General features: G+C 46.7%; 1 protein-coding gene and 1 long non-coding RNA gene across 2 annotated transcripts; one reads left to right on the forward strand and one right to left on the reverse strand.

Moving 5' to 3' along the window:
• The first annotated feature begins 7,616 nt into the window (after positions 1 to 7,616).
• On the forward strand, positions 7,617 to 9,031 carry Teddm1a (transmembrane epididymal protein 1A). Its single transcript, NM_178244.3, has one exon. It carries the CDS (start codon positions 7,763 to 7,765, stop codon positions 8,678 to 8,680), a length of 918 nt encoding a protein of 305 aa, NP_839975.2. The 5' UTR covers positions 7,617 to 7,762; the 3' UTR covers positions 8,681 to 9,031.
• A 663-nt stretch (positions 9,032 to 9,694) lies between these two features.
• Positions 9,695 to 15,747, reverse strand: Gm38440. The gene is made up of 2 exons (XR_387481.3): positions 15,566 to 15,747; positions 9,695 to 14,721 (listed from the first exon to the last, which is right to left on the reverse strand). It is a non-coding gene; the product is annotated as a predicted gene, 38440 (long non-coding RNA).
• Positions 15,748 to 15,830: the final 83 nt, after the last annotated feature.

The raw sequence follows: 15,830 nt of genomic DNA on the forward strand, positions 1-15,830 counted from the left end.
TTGGACACGCAAACTTTATATGCCCCAGTACAGGGGAACGCCAGGGCCAAAAAGGGGGAGTGGGTGGGTAGGGGAGTGGGGGTGGGTGAGTATGGGGGACTTTTGGTATAGCATTGGAAATGTAAATGAGCTAAATACCTAATAAAAAATGGAAAAAAAATACTGAAATATGAAAAAAAAAAGAAAATCCTTAGGAGCTATTTTCTGAGTAGCATTTCAAGAATGGACAATATGATGGAGAAACAAAAGATACACATTATATCGCAAGCTATGGCAATGGATAGAGAATTGGATGGCACAGCCGGTGTGGTTCTAAGATGACCTGTAAGGTTCTGCCTCAGAAGACACACTTCGTATAACCCTTCTTCTTGAGTGTGGGAAGATAGATGAAATGGAGCATAACTTTTATTTATTTATTTTTTAATGAGGGAGGGTTGAGGTAGGGTCTCAAATATCCAAGTGGGTCTCAAACTTGCTATGTAGTCAAGGATGACCTTGAATTTCAATTCTCCTGCCTCTGTCCCTCCGAGAGCTGGGACTGGAGGGACACAGCATCACACCAGATTTCTTTGGTTCTGGTAATCAAAGCAGCCCAGTGCAAGCACTTTACCAACGAATCTACACCCCATGCCCCAGGAACATCACCCTTATAAACAGTCACTGATCCGTTGACTCTGAATTCATGAGAGATTCCCTGGGTGGTTCAGCCTTTGTCACTGGGAGGTTAGAAGACATAACCTGTGTACCTGCGTCCAGCAATACCACTCCCTGTAGTTCCCTCACAGAATTTAAAGTTTAGGGTTCCCAAGTTGAAGAATTCAGACTCCTGGAAAGGTCCCTGGCCTCTGAAGTGGTGCTGGAGCAGGCAGCCAAAGATCAGGACTAGAAGTATAAGTTTACACATTCTACAACGATAGTATAGAAAGAACTAGATTTGGCTGGTTAAAAGATGCGCCATACCTGATTTAAAACAAAACAAAACTCCAGAGTGTCACCATGACAACAGGGCTAGGCTTTGTTATGTTGGGATTGTGTCATTAGTCCATATTCCTATCACCAACACGGTGTCTGAGCTCTTTTTAGAACAGCATGTTTCAGTTTGGGGACTGAGAGGCTGATAAAATTATGGAATACACATTTACTACTTGTTTTGTGATTTAAAGATTTTTTTAAAAGGCAATTTAAAAATTGAATAATAAAAAAAAAAGAAAGCCAAGCTGGGTGTGGTGGCGCACCCCTTTAATTCCAGCACTCGGGAGGCAGAGGCAGGCCGATTTCTGAGTTTGAAGCCAGCCTGGCCTACAAAGTGAGTTCCAGGACAGCCAGGGCTATACAGAGAAACCCTATCTTGAAACACCCCCCACCCCAAATTTGAATTCTATGGCATAGAGACTGTCTAGGTGGTGTTACAGGTATTCACATGCATATAACTGTATTGTGCTTTCAGCTAAATTGCAAGCTCTGAGGGTAAGAACTAGATCACCCAGCTCTTTACATGTTCTCACACACAGCAGGACTCCGGATGCCAGCCACTTGGGGGATTCTCAGGAAGTGGAGACCCTCTGGTAGGCCCTGCCAAAGCCTTACAAATACAGAAGCAGATGCTCACAGCCAACCACTGCACTGAGTGTGGAGTCCCCAATGGAGGAGTGAGAGAAAGGACTGAAGGAGCTGAAGGGGTTTACAATTCCATAGGAAGAACAACAATATCAACCAACCAGACTTCCCAGAGCTCCCAGGGACTAAGTCATCAACAAAGGAGTACACATGGCTCCAGCTGCATATGTAGCAGAGGATGGCCTTGTCCTGCATCAATGGGAGGAGAGATCCTTGGTCCTATGAAGGCTCAATGGATGCCCCAGTGTAGGGGAATCAAGGGCGAGGAGGTGGGAGTGGGTGGGTGGGTAGAAGAACACCCTCATAAAAGCAGGGGGAGGGAGCATGGGATAGGGGGTTTCCAAAGGGGAGACCTGGAAAGGGGAAAACATTTGAAATATAAATTAAAAAATATCCAATTTAAAAAAAAAAGAGCTGGGTCCGGGGTGAGCCTCAGTGTGGAACAGGTTGACTGATAGACATTTGTAGGTTTCTGTGGTTAAGCCGAGTGGTCCCCAGCTGAACAAGTCTTCAGGTACTCTGTGTTCCCAGACTGCGGAGCCGTCTGGAAGCTCTGCTAATCATCCACCACTCTTGGCTGCTTCCGTCGACACTACTGTGGGCCGGGCGGGTTTGGGAAGGACCAGTGCTCTCTTTGAAGTCCGGGGATCAGGATGCTCATGTGTTAATAAGCAATATGTGTTCTTTGATGTTGGGCCAAAGTGGGGAATCTGATCACCCCAGACGGGAGCCCCAGAGGGGCAAGCCTGCCCTGCACACATGCCGGTTCCAGCCTCTCGTTGCTGTGGGGTGAGGGCTGCTGTTCATCTTCCTCTGACCACGGATGCTCAGCTCCCAGCAGTCAGGCACAGCTGGAGAGACAGACGACGAGTGCAGGGAGGGAGTAAGAGCTGAAGCTCCCGGCTTACCACAGCCCTGGCAGATGAGAGGCAGCATTAAAGGCCAACATGGAGCTCAGCTGGTAAAGCGCTTGCCTAACATTTATGGAGCCCAGGGTTTGCTCTCCAGCCACCACATAAACCTGGCATGGTGGTGCATGCCTGCCATCCCAGCACACGGGAGGGAACCAGAGGGATTGTTTAATAATAATCAAATTGGTTATACTTGGAGTTTGAGGCAAGCCTGGGTGAGCGACATGGGAGCCTATCCGCACAGGCCTTACTTAGCCTGGTCTTAATAGTACTCAGAGCAAGAGTTCTGCGCTGCTTCTAGGGTGAACACAAGAACGGAAGACAGCCAAGGAGTGCCCTTCCCTGGTTAATTTCAGATGTGTCACTATTGATTTTCCCTTTGAATGGCCCCCTGCTAAGCATTCAGCTCTGCTTTGCTTGGTCTCTTGATAATTCACCACAAGGAGAAATTACTGCTCACCTCTACATAGCAGCACCCATACATTCCTCCTTACTTCCACTTTACAGAAAATGAAATCCAATTTACCTCCTCTCCCTCCTCCCCCTTCCCCCTCCTCCCCTTCTCCCTCCTCCTCTTCCCCCTCCTCCCTCTCACCCTCCTCCCCTTCACCCTCCTCCTCTCCCTCCTCCTCCTTCTTCACCACCACCACCACTACCACCATCACCACCACCTCCTCCACCACCACCTTTTCCATCTCAGCACTTGGAAGGCAGAGACAGGCAGCTCTATGAGTTCAAGGCTAGCCTGGTCTACATATTGAGTTCCAGGCTAGCCAGAGCTACATAGTAGGAGCCTGTCAGATATACAAGAGAGAGCTAATAGTAGAATTCCAACTTCCAGATAAATATACAAATTCACTTCTGCTTGCTTGTCACCTCATTGGTGACAATAGTCACAAAGGTGGTATATAGGTGATTTTTATTTTTTGAAAGGAAAGTAAGTAAAAGTTTATTTAGAAGAAATGATTCGGGCTGGAGAGATGGCTCAGCAGTTAAGAGCACTAACTGCTCTTCCAGAGGTCCTGAGTTCAATTCCCAGCAACCACATGGTGGCTCACAACCATCTGCAATGAGGTCTGATGCCCTCTTCTGGTGCTTCTGAAGACAGCTACAGTGTACTCGTATACATAAGTAAATAGATCTTAAAAAAAAAAAAAAGAAAGAAAGAAAAGAAAAGAAATAATCCCTTGTAATCAGGAGGAGAGCTGGAAAAAAAAATCACCTATGGGTGATTTGCAGTGTTCTTTTTGCTTATATAGTTTCCTGGATTTTCCTACAGTGATGGCACACAAAGCAATTTTAAATTCAAATAAGGTTCATTCAGAAGGCAAAATGAAGCTTTATTTTCCCGATTTGTCTTCACACTCATTTCCCCAGCGTACCAAACTTCTCAGCAGCCAGAAGCAATCTGAATTACTGCCATCTTTAAGGACAGAGGGAGATGTTTCAGTTTTCTGACATTAAGCCACCTTGAGAAAGAACGGATTACAGAGGCCCTGTCTTGCAATGGCTTGTTTTAGGATGTTTTTTCTCAACTGACAGCCCCTAGTCAGTTTTAAATCACAAGATCAGATAATGATACCTACAGTGCACTTGGTAGCTCTGATGTTCTATGCATGCGTGTGTGTGTGTGTGTGGTGTGCGTGTGGGTATATATGTGGCTACGTGTGCACAGGTGCATGTGAAGGCCATACTGGGTGTTGCTCCTTATGCATTGTCGGGAGCTATCATAGGAGAAGCTAATACCTAGCAGGTGATCTTCCTGAGATGAATCCTCCTTGGATTAAAATCCATGATGGATTTGCATCAATAGGCAAGGCCCAGGAGAAATTCATCTTGGGAAAGAGTCCTGCCATTAATATGTATTTCCTGTTATTATTAAATATGTAACTAGAACTAGGCATTAGCCCACCCTTTTGATCAGATCTCTGCAGAACTACAAAGATGTACTATTTTGTAATGATGCTATATAGTCAAATAGATAATGATTCTATAGAATTTCTGATTTGATTCAAATAATTTTAGGAGAAAAGTTTTTAGGGATGTCTTAGTTACTTTGCTAGAAAGATGAAATAAATTTAGAGTCAAGAATACAATGTGCCCACTCCTCAGAATAGTAAGTAAAGGCTTCATAATAAGAAATACAATGAGCTTTCATAATCACACTAAAAAGGGAAATGGACTTGGGACAATTTTGTGTTCAAGGAAAAAGATTTAGGTCCAAGGATAAAGACACAGATGTGTACTATGATAAGGCAAGGCCATGTAAAATCTTTTGCTTTGAACTTATAATGAGTGTATTATAATGAAACACTGCTTTGAACTTAATATCAACATCCTCCTGTAACTCCCATTCTAGGTAACATTCTATCTCCGAGGTAATTTTCTAAAGAACTTTTTGTCTAAGAAGGTATAAAAAGACCAGACGAAAGAAATAAAGTGGTTGCTTGTTGGTTGAGTCATTTGGCTTGGGGAGCTTGGCCCCATCCATCCATCCATCCATCCATCCATCCATCCATCCATCCATCCATCCATCCATCCACCTGTCCATCCAAATATATATGCCTGTTTGTCGGCATGTTTGTGTGTAGGATATATGTATATGTATGTAAGCATGCATGAATACTGGTGGAGTTGATTGGGACAGACAGTCGGACCCAGCCAGAGTATGGATGTATGAATGTTCGAAAGTATATGTGTCTGTGCATACTTGCCTGTACAAAGCATCTTAATTATTTTCCTTTCTTTCCTCCCTGGTTCACAAAGAGTTAATCAGCCGGGCCAGTGAAGGGCTTCTGACTGCCTGCCTGGTCAGGAAAGGGGCCCCAGAAATAAATCTTGTCACTTCTCCGCTGCTGTTTTATGATAGATGCTAACTAGTTTCTCACCTCAGAGGAGCTTAGGCAGGAGCTACTGCAGCTAAGCTCCTTAGACTTGAGGCAGGTAAAATGTTTTATTATTATACAGCAACCCTAAATATCTCTGAAGACCAAGTGGTACCCTGCAGATGCTCTTCCCCCTCTGCTGCCTCAAGAAGAACCAAGAGCAAGAAAGAAGACCCTCTGGGGTTGGCCCTCCTGCAAGGCACCATCCTTTTTCTTTTTTTTCTTTTTCTTTTTCTTTTTCTTTTTTTCTTTTTCTTTTTCTCTTCCTCTTCCTCTTCCTCTTTCTCTTTTTCTTTTTCTTTATCTTTTTCCTTTTCCCTTTCCCTTTCCCTTCCCCTTCCTCTTTCTCTTTCTTTTTAAGGTTTTTATTTATTTGTGATAATATTCTACTTGCATGTATGCCTGCACACCAGAAGAGGACACCAGATCTCATTATAACAGTTTATGAGCCACCATGTGGCCGCTGAGAATTGAACTCAGGACCTCTGGAAGAGCAGCCAGTGCTCTTAACGTCTGAGCCATCTCTCCAGCCCCCATGATTTTTTTTTTTTTTGAGGCAGGCTTTCTTATTGTCCTTATTGTTACCACGTAGGATAGGCTGAGTGGCCATCAAGCCCCAGGATCTGCCTGTCTCCGCTTCCAGAGTATTACATGTATCATCAAGCAAGCATTTTTTCATGGCTTTGGGGGACTGAACTCCGGTTCTCATGCTTGAATGGCAAGCACCTTACCCACTGAACTGTCTCCTTAGCCCTGTGCTCTGTAGGTTAGGTTCACTCATGCTGCGATAGGTTTATCCGGATGCGATTCCACCAGCACATCACATTTGGATAGGGATGAGGGCCCAGGAGCCGGTGCTGTGTTGTAGGTATTAGCATCCTTCCTCCTCACCTGGGTACCGTTATCGTACAGGTGTGGCAGCCTCTGCGTTGCAGTGGCTGGTAGTGTGAAGGAAAATGGTTATGCCAAAGACTGGTGTCAGCTTGGTTCATGATCCGGTTGAATTTCCTTTTCACTCAGGACACATTCTCCCTAGGAAACTCCTATTCCACGCACCCTCTATAGTAAGTCCAGGACCATGTGTGCTTTGTGCACATACTTCCCATTGCCTGGACTTGGATCTCCACAATCCCCTCTGCCTATGCTCCCTAGCCTTTAACCAGTATCAGAGAGAGATGAGGCAAGTGAACTGTTTCCCCTTACACACTAAATGGCTAATTCCAGCTTGCTGGGGTCACTTTTGTCAATGTTATTCACGTTTTAGGAACTATCTCTAATTTCTCATGTTCTAATAGGTTATAGAGGCAGTGGTATTCAGAAGATACAGATAGTGGATGTCTTCTTAAAGGGCAGACTTTGCATATTTGCGGGAGCTGGTGATGAAACCTAGCAGTAGTGGGCCTGCAGTAGTTTCAAGATCAACTGGAGGCAGCACCTGCCTTTCGCCACATCACCGCTCAATGGAAGGCAGACAGCAGGAGAATCTAAGGGGCTACAGGTCTACCTGCTCATCACCCCTGGAGGTAACCTAAAGGTGAATAACAAAATGCATGGGTGACAGTGGTGCCTGGCACCATACTCTGTCAGTGTGATTGGGCTGCTGTCCACTCCTGCCTTCAGACTTGTGAAAACTCCACTTGTAGCCGACCTCTGCTTGGAGCCATGTGGGGAAGGGTATTCTGGGAAACTTCATTCAAGCTTAGTTTTGCTGGCGCAGGTACACCACCACCTCTGCACCGCTGCAGGTTTGTCTCCTGGCCATAAAGATGGTGATGGTTTGGTGGTGGTAGTTAGGAAGGGGTGGGGAAGGGTGGAAGAGGAGGAGAGGGAACTCTCTAGGTGGTCTTCAAGATATGTCTGCAACAGAAGACTAGAAAAGCCAGGTGGATGCTATTATATGTCTCTAAATGTTTCTACGTCTGTGCCCAGAACAAACACATCCTCCTTTACAGATAGACAGAACTTAGGTCTGAGAATTACCAGCAGACACTTGGGAATACAAGTGAGCACAGGCTTTCTCTGGGTACGCAGTAACCCAGCCCACTATTTCCTTCCTACTCAGCACCAGGCAGGATGAGAGGAAGGAAACTTGAGCCGGGGACAGGCATGAGCCAAAGCCACTCAGGAGAAGCCCCCAAGAACCCACTCAGTTCCCAATGCACCAGAGGAGAATGGGGCAATGGGGGCCACATCTCTGCCAACTGTGTGGGCTTGTCTCAAGAAACGTTTCCCCTCTGTGGTGAGCAGTGGGTGAAGTGAGGTGATAAAACTAAGTGGAAGACAATTCTCAAAGCCCAGACCTTGCAGCCTGTGTATCCGAGTTTTACACCTTGTTAGACTCATAGCTCAATGGGAGACTTTATTGGCCATATATCTCCAGGCTTGTTTCTGGTCTTCTATGGTCTGTATCAAGCAGTAATAGTCTCCAGAGCTGTGATATTCAATGACTCTCTTCTGTATCCTTCCTACCTTTCCAAGAATAAGGGGAAATGGGCCCGGCTGTGGAAAATAGCCCATGCAGGCTGGTTGAAGGTTGTGATCGGCTCCCTCTTGATCGTTTATGAGATCAGTTGTGTTAAAGAAGGGCTGACATTAATGACCAAAGGGGTGCCACCAAGGTTTATGTACCCCAAGGAGTGGCAGCACCTCACCATGTTCTTCCTTCTCACCCTTGATGGCTGTGTAGAAATGGTGAGCAAGAACATGCTACGGCAGAGGTGTGTGCTCCTAGAAAGAGGTGCCACGGTCCTGGGTGTCTACGTGCTGCTCCTGCTGCTAGTGTCTCACGTTAAAGAATCATCTGGGGTGGAGCTGCAGGTTCACTCTCTCCTCATCTTGGTGGTGTTCCTGCTGATGCTGGTGTTGACGGCAGAGCTCTGGGCTCCTGAGATGTTTCACCTCTGGATGATAGAGACCTTCCTGATCCTGATAATGGGCTCGTGGCTGATTCAGGCAGCCTTCATTCTCTTTAGACCAGTCTCTGGCTTCCCATGGGAGGATGATGACATCAGTGACATCATGTTTGTCACCACCTTCTTCTGCTGGCATGTGATGATCAATGCCTTATGCATGTTGGGAATCTATGGTGTCTCTTCCTTTTGGCACCGTTGTTACAGTCCCAGCTTGAGGCTGATGGGGTCCAAGGAAGCGCTGTATCAGGAGAGCTCTTCAGGAACCTTCTACAAGCTGCTGCAGGAGGCAGAGCAGCAGGACAAAGATGACCAGGCTCCTCTCCTTTCAAAGATCTCTCCCTGTGACCGGGCCTAGAATACCTGGGCATATACACCGCCCCATCTTCCTCCTGTGGGCTCTCCTGGGCACTTGCAGTGCAACCTTTGCTCCTTGGTGAAGGCAATGGCCCTGGAGGATGGCAGTTTGTGCTCCTTGTCTCTGAGCCTGCAGTTAATGCTGAGGAGAAGAGACCCAAGCGTGATGGGACTTGAGAAGAGGGAGGGAAGAAGAGTGGGGGACAGTTCTACATGCAGGCAAAGAGAGAGAGTGAAACAATGGCGTTAAAGAGAGGAATCTCTGCTCAAGCCCAGAATTCTGCACTCAGCGCTGTTTCTCTGAGGCACCACCGAATGCTTCACCTGAGGGAATAAAGATTCCTCACAGCTCAAACCTGGCATCAGTTGTCTTATTCTGATGAAGTAGATTGATTCTTTTTTATTGTTTTGTTTTTGAGACAGGATCTCATGACATTGTCCTGGCTGTCCTGGAACTCAATATATATGTAGACCAGGCTGGCCTCAAACTCGGAGATCTGCCTTCCTCCACTTCCTGGGTTCTGGGATTAAAGGTGGATATGATGCAGGTTGAACTTATATTCTTTGGGGCTGGTGTTAGAGCTCTGCTGACAGAATGCTTGCCTAGCATGTTCATATCCCTGGGGGATTCAATTCCCAGCACCACAAAAAGCATATGTACAACCCCAGCCTCTAGACAGAGCCAGGAGAATCAAAAGGTCAAGATCATACTTGGTTGCCTATTGAATCTGAGACCAGCTGGGGTAAATCCTATTTCAGAAATAATAAGTAAAGTTTACCTTTCCTCTTTTTTTTTTTTTTTACCGTCCCCTCCCTGATCTTTAATGACAGGCTTCATTTCAAATTATACATAGTCATTTAAAAGGTAATTTAATAATCACATAAATTTACATTATCCAGGATTTTTAGAATGTCCATGCTTGGTATGTCTACCCTAGCAAAAGCTTTCTTCACCCCCTTACATGTGGAACTTATTACACACTACCCTTGGGTTTTGCAACTTTTCCTCTTTGAATCTCAAGCCATTCTATAATCTCTATTTTGTCTTTCAGCTGACACACAGACTGCAACCTTCTGCTACCGAGGCAGTGAGCACTCACAAGGCAGAGAGAGCTCACATGGATCTTCTTGTTCTGTTGTCACTGGGCCACTTGCAGGAACACTGCTTTCTTTTTCCCTAACCATCTGACACATCTGACTTTGTCCTGGTTTTGAAATAATTTTCCTTGGGGAGTTCTCTCTCACCAACATGTAGGTTTCAGAAGAAGAAGGGCTTTGCTGTATCTAAGTTACACAACTCCTTGTGTGTGTTCCAACTGTGTGGCAGCTCCTGATTCCACTCATCTGGTTCCACTGCCCACCCCACCCATCCTTCCTTCTCGTTGTGTTACACAACAGGTAAGATGCTCTGCCAACCTCTGGGTGACCATCCTAAAGCCTGAGGTCACCTTCTCTCTCGTTTTTCCTTGTCCTTGGGGAGAGTAAAGGCACAAAATCTGTTCCTACGTTGTTTAGTCTTTTGATATTAGTGGTGGTGCTTTGGTTGTGTTGCTTAGTACTGAGGGTGAGACCCAAGCCCGCCAGCAATTGCCCACAGAACCACATCCCGCCCCAGCTAGTATCACTGCTGTGATATGTACTTCTCTAAGGAAACTGCTGTTATGGGTCCACTTGCTGGAGAAAAGAGATAGGTCAGCTATTTAAGCCTCATGTCAGCCTCAAGTCTGACAGTGTCACCCAGGCTACCGAGTGAGTAATGTAACATAACATAACAATAGGAGTATCAGTCCCTCCCTAACTGCGATGGAGAAGGAAGTTATCCCCAAGATTAAACAAGGACTCAGGGGAAGAAGAGCAGAGGGAGAACGGGTGAGGCCAGCCAGAAATCCTGGTAGAGGAAGTGGCACAGTGTAAATACCCTAGACTCCCCTAAAGGACAAGCTTATGTGAGACTTTCTGCCCAACTCCCCTTCTCCTAAGAATAAAGTCTGGCGTACTCTCAACTCTTGGCTTGCCTTACGTTTCTGGGCTCAGACCCAAGTGAGGGCTGAGGATAAGGCTTGTTTATGATCAAACCTTTGAATCCATTTCCCCTTTATTCTTTGTCCCTAGACTTGTCTCAGTTGATTTTGCAGAGTCCTTTTTTTGTCCACCTTCCTTGCACACTGATGTGGGGTGAGAAGCAAGCAGAGTAGGCTGCCCATTTCTGGGCTTCTGAAGACTAATTTTATGACAAACTTCCAGTAATCAGGCAGTGATATGAATATAATATCTCTCAAACAGCCAGTGTAGGCGAAACACTTGGGTGCTATCAAATTATCATATGTAATATGTAACAGAGGCAAGAAAATCTTCAGACTCAAGCCTTCTGGGGCGATGTTTGAAATTCTCACAAGCCACCACTAGAGGGCACAATAGCACCATCAGTCAGTCCAAGCACCTCGGTCCCCAACCCCAGCATATATTAGTCTTTCAAAAACCAGTTTAAAAGAAGAAATGGGGGAGGAGAGAGAAAGCCCAGAAGCAGGCTAAATGTTGCCCAAGAATCCAAAATACATACCATAGGGCTGTGTGCTTCCAGTTAAAAATTGACAAATATGAGATAAACAGGGATCCAAACCAGCTAACGGGGTCAGGGGTGAGGGATAAAAGGCTCTGCGCAGGCCCAGCTGTGGACTCCTTTGAGAAAAGTAACCAACTGAAGAACTGTTTCAATTCAGTTTTTACACCACAGGCCAACTTTCCTAAACTTTCAAGTGGGCTTCAGTAAAGTTTAAACCATCTAGCAGCTATATAATGAACAAAAACAGAGCTGTATGTACTCTGGGAAATAAAGCAAAGTGTCTGGACCAGAAAGATGGTTCCGTGGGTTAAGGCATCAGCCACTGTGCAAACCTGACAGGTCTAGTCCTGGAATTCATGGTGGGAGGAGAGAACTGACTCCTGAAAGTTGTCCCCCGACTTCCACACAGGTGGTGTGGTGGTGGTGGTGGTGGCGGCACACGCCTTTAATCCCAGCACTCAGGAGGCAGAGGCAGGCAAAGGTCTGAGTTTGAGACCAGCCTGGTCTACAGAGCAAGTTCTAGGTCAGCCAGGGCTACATGGAGAAATCCCATTTCTGGAAATAAAAAAATAAAAAATAAATAAAACACAATAAAGGGTGGGCTGGGGATATAGCTCAGCAATAGATTGCTTGTCTAGCCTGTCCCAGAAACAAGTAGGAAAGACAGACATGGGGGTTGAACTCTAGAATTGTGATTGTGGCTTCCATAGTCTCAGTAGGACCCCTGCTTTCCCACGCTGTGACAGATGAACTTGGTTCTTCCCAAACCCTTCATGTGACTTCCTAGCAGAGGCAAGCTTTGAGATAGAGTCCAAACAGACCCAAACCTTCCACTAATATGCAGGTTGAGAAATGGGGTGCTCTCTCTCTCTGTGTCTTCACTGAACATTGGTCAAACTCAAATGAGGTGAAAGACAGTTGACATCCCAACTTTGAATTTCTTCTCTTAAACTGAAGAGTATCAAGTGATTAAGCTATGTAAAGAAAACTCCCTCTCGTGACCAGTCTTAGGTTATCGAATTCAAGGACAAGCTGGTCTTGCCTTCTTTCATTGTGCGGAGTGAAGTTTGAGAGGCGGACTTAATACAACTTTGCCCTGTAAATACACTTTACAGGGTCCAGGAATGCTACCGACTTCCAGTGATCTTTCTCCTTTTTGGGGGGTGGGTGGGTGCTTGTTTTAACATTTGTTATGCTCCATTCTTTTGGTCAGATCTAATTTGGGTTTATAAAGAACCAAACAAGTTACCTTCTGGGTTGGGTTTTTGGGTGACTGCAACTTGAGTCCACACTGTGTCTCTTCAGCTTAAAGTTTTCACAGACTGCCTGCTGACATCAGCCACACAGGCAGCCAACTCCACTCCCAGCAGCTACAGTCTACGATTTGGGTTCAGTGGAACCATATCCTAAACTTTGCATCACGGGTACAAGGTAATCACACAGCTGTCCTCTTATGACACTAGGTTAGGAGCTTTAGAGCTTCAGAGAAAGAATGTATAAGAACACAGGAAAGCCTACTCGAGCCATCAGTTTAGCCAGCCGAGCACCACTGATGGAACGTGCTTCGTTCTGGGCTATCTCTGCAAGTTTAGTCCAAGCTCTTTCCTGGCAATATTGCTCTCCCAATCCACCCACCCTGGGGACAGAGGAACTCAATTCAGTGAGAAACTCAACTTCAAAGCACTTGCCATCAGACCCCCATTAGCCTTGGTACTGTGTGGGCCTGGACTGAAAGTTCATGGGTTCAATCGCTTGCCGCCTTTACGGGGGGTGGGGGGGGGCAGAAAATGGAGGCGGTGGCAATTTAGGGGAGAATAAAGGACAGACATAGCAAAGTCAAAGTGGAGGAACAGGCTGTTCTTTTAATTTCTCTAAGAGTACAGGTGGCTTTTCAGAGGGCAAGCCAGTTAAGGAGGGACTCTTCTTCCATGGTACACTCAAAGCTCCCTAGTCCAGTCCTTGAACTTGTCTGGGTCCTACTTCGGCTGGTTTAAACACATGTGGGGCCGACCAAGGGGGCAAAGCTGCCTGTTTACCCCTGAAAGTCAGTGGTCACATGAGATGTTCCTGGTCACATGAAAGGATCAAAGCAAATCCGCTTCTATTCTTGGAAACAGAGCAAATGTTCTCTTGATGCTGCCGCTGATGGTACTGTGGGGTCAATACGTGTTTATTGAACAGTCTGGACACTATTCGAGGGCTACGGGAGAATAAGCAGCCAAGGAGGTTAACATGTCTAGGAAGGGAAGCGGGCACTCACATGGCAGAAACACAAGAAACCCATGGAAAACAGCACATGTGCTCTGGAATATTGCCCTTTCTATCGTGTTCACTGCTCCCATTGTGGAGCCTGGTGAGGAGTGCTGAAGGCTGCCCTGGCTGATGACCGGCAGCTGCCATCTGGAATTCACTATCTCCTAACATAAGAACAACATCTCTCCCTTCTGACAACCCCTTTTCTAACCACCTAAGCTGAAGAGTTAAAAGAAGAAATGGGAAGACAGCCGAGCCCATTGTTGCTGAGTCTACACCTTACTTCCTTAAGTAATGGCGCAGCTCACTACGGAGGCAGAAAGCTGCATCACCCGAGTGGGCAGGGGGTGGGGGGTGGGGGGGGGTGCAGTGCCAGTGCCACAGTGCCGTTGGTGGGTCCTCTCTTCAAAAGAATGAGGGTCCCGGAGTTCATCTCCAGCAACCATGTAAGAAGTCATCTGCAATGCAGGTAACTTCTTCAAGCTGTGCAGAGGCAGATCCAGAAAGATCCCTGGGAGTCACCGGGCAACCAAGTTAGTTAAGTTGCAGTTACAAGTTCAATGTCAGACCCTGTCTCAAAAAAAAAAAAAAAAAGTAGAGGGTGATAGAAGACACCTAAAGTCATCCTCTGACCTCTACACATATGGATGCAGTGTATAACACACACGTGCATGTGTGCATACATGCATGCACACACAGAGTAATCATGGAAAGAAACGACTCAGTCTCTTCAGATTATATTGACCTATGAGATGACATCGTCTTCCTAACACTCCTCATGTTCCAGGTCCCACTGTCATCCCCGCTACAAATGCTAAGACAGAGCTTGTGTGGCTACTAATTTGGCTACTACTCAGAATGAACTTGGGTTTGCCCGACGTGAAGCCCCGCTGTTGAACAACCTCATGGTAAAACGCTTCACACAGTACTGACTAGGACACAGAATTTGCAAGGTGCCTTTCTGGTCCAAAGCCTATTCAAATCCCCACCTGTGGGGCATGCTGCTTCTGTGAGCCACTGTGTCAGACACACTCAGGGGAAATTGACAGAGGTTGACCTAACAGGCCGAGCTATGTGTGTGGGGTCACAGGCAACCTTTCTTTTTCATATTTGTGGTGCATACACAGAAGCAGAAGCACAAACTTCATCCCTTCCTCTTCCAAAGGCACTGAGAGCGTGGGTTTCTGGCATCTAGAGAGAAAACTTCATCTCGAATGCCAGAAGTCCTGAAAGATAAAGCCCAGCCATGAGGTGGATTTCATGTACTAGAAAGAGACTGCTCAGAGCATAGCATTAATAACAATATATGGGCCACGTCTATTTTTTTACAGGTAAATTCTGTGCACATTTTCAGCTTGTCTCACTACAGTATTCACACACTATCTCAGCCATCACTGCAGGGTTAAGAAAGGAAAGAGAAAACTCTCATTCCCTCTCCCCCAACACACACACACAGTTAAAAACAACTTGGGAAGCAAAGCCAGGGGTTCCCCCCACCCCTCTTGCTTTTTTGTTTGTTTTCTCTGTGAAACCCTGGTTGTCCTGGAATTCCCTCTGTAGAGAAGACTGGCCTCGAACTCAGGAGACCCACCCGCCTCTGCCTCCTGAGTGCTAGGATTAAAGGCGTGTGCCACCCCCGCTTTCCCTCCTGAGTGCTAGGATTAAAGGCATGTTGCCACCCTGCTTTCCCGGTCAACTGCTCTGAAAGTCCTTCCATCTGCTTTATTTTGCAGATCCAAGGAAAGGCTGAGAGACGGGAACACACACACACAAGGCAACATCAAATAGACTATGGACGTCCAGAATCCTCTTTATAGAAACATCACACTTGTGTTTAAACCGTGAAATCACAGTCTGACCACTTCCCCCAAATCCACTCAGGAAACCAGGAAGATAGGGTCCTCCAGGTTCTGGGAATCGTGTTTCTCTCTCTCTCTCCCCGCGCCTGATCAGGGCTCCCTGCCTCTCCCCAGCCCAACCCGTCCCCAGGCTCGCTCAACAAACAAAGGGTAAAATTCTCTTCTGGGGTTCTGGATTTTCAGTGACAGATCTCCTCGAAAACCTCTGTACCGTTAAGGAAGCAAAGAGCCGAGGCCAAATGACTCTGAGGAAGCCTCAGCCTGGGTCCGAGGGTCCAGAGGTCGCTTAAGAACGCAAGCTGCAAATGCATCCTGCACCTTCGGCCCTGGCCCTCCTCCAGCCGCCGCTGCCTCCCCTCCCCCACTCCCCTTTCTCTTTCTTTCTTCTGGGTCTCGCTCGCCCCACCCTGAGGCTCCCGCACAGTTCCTCGGCCAATGGCCTCAGGGCCCCGGCGCGCAGCAGCTGATGGGCGCGG

The sequence above is a fragment of the Mus musculus genome, chromosome 1, assembly GCF_000001635.26.
Source record: "Mus musculus strain C57BL/6J chromosome 1, GRCm38.p6 C57BL/6J".
NCBI lineage: Eukaryota > Metazoa > Chordata > Mammalia > Rodentia > Muridae > Mus > Mus musculus.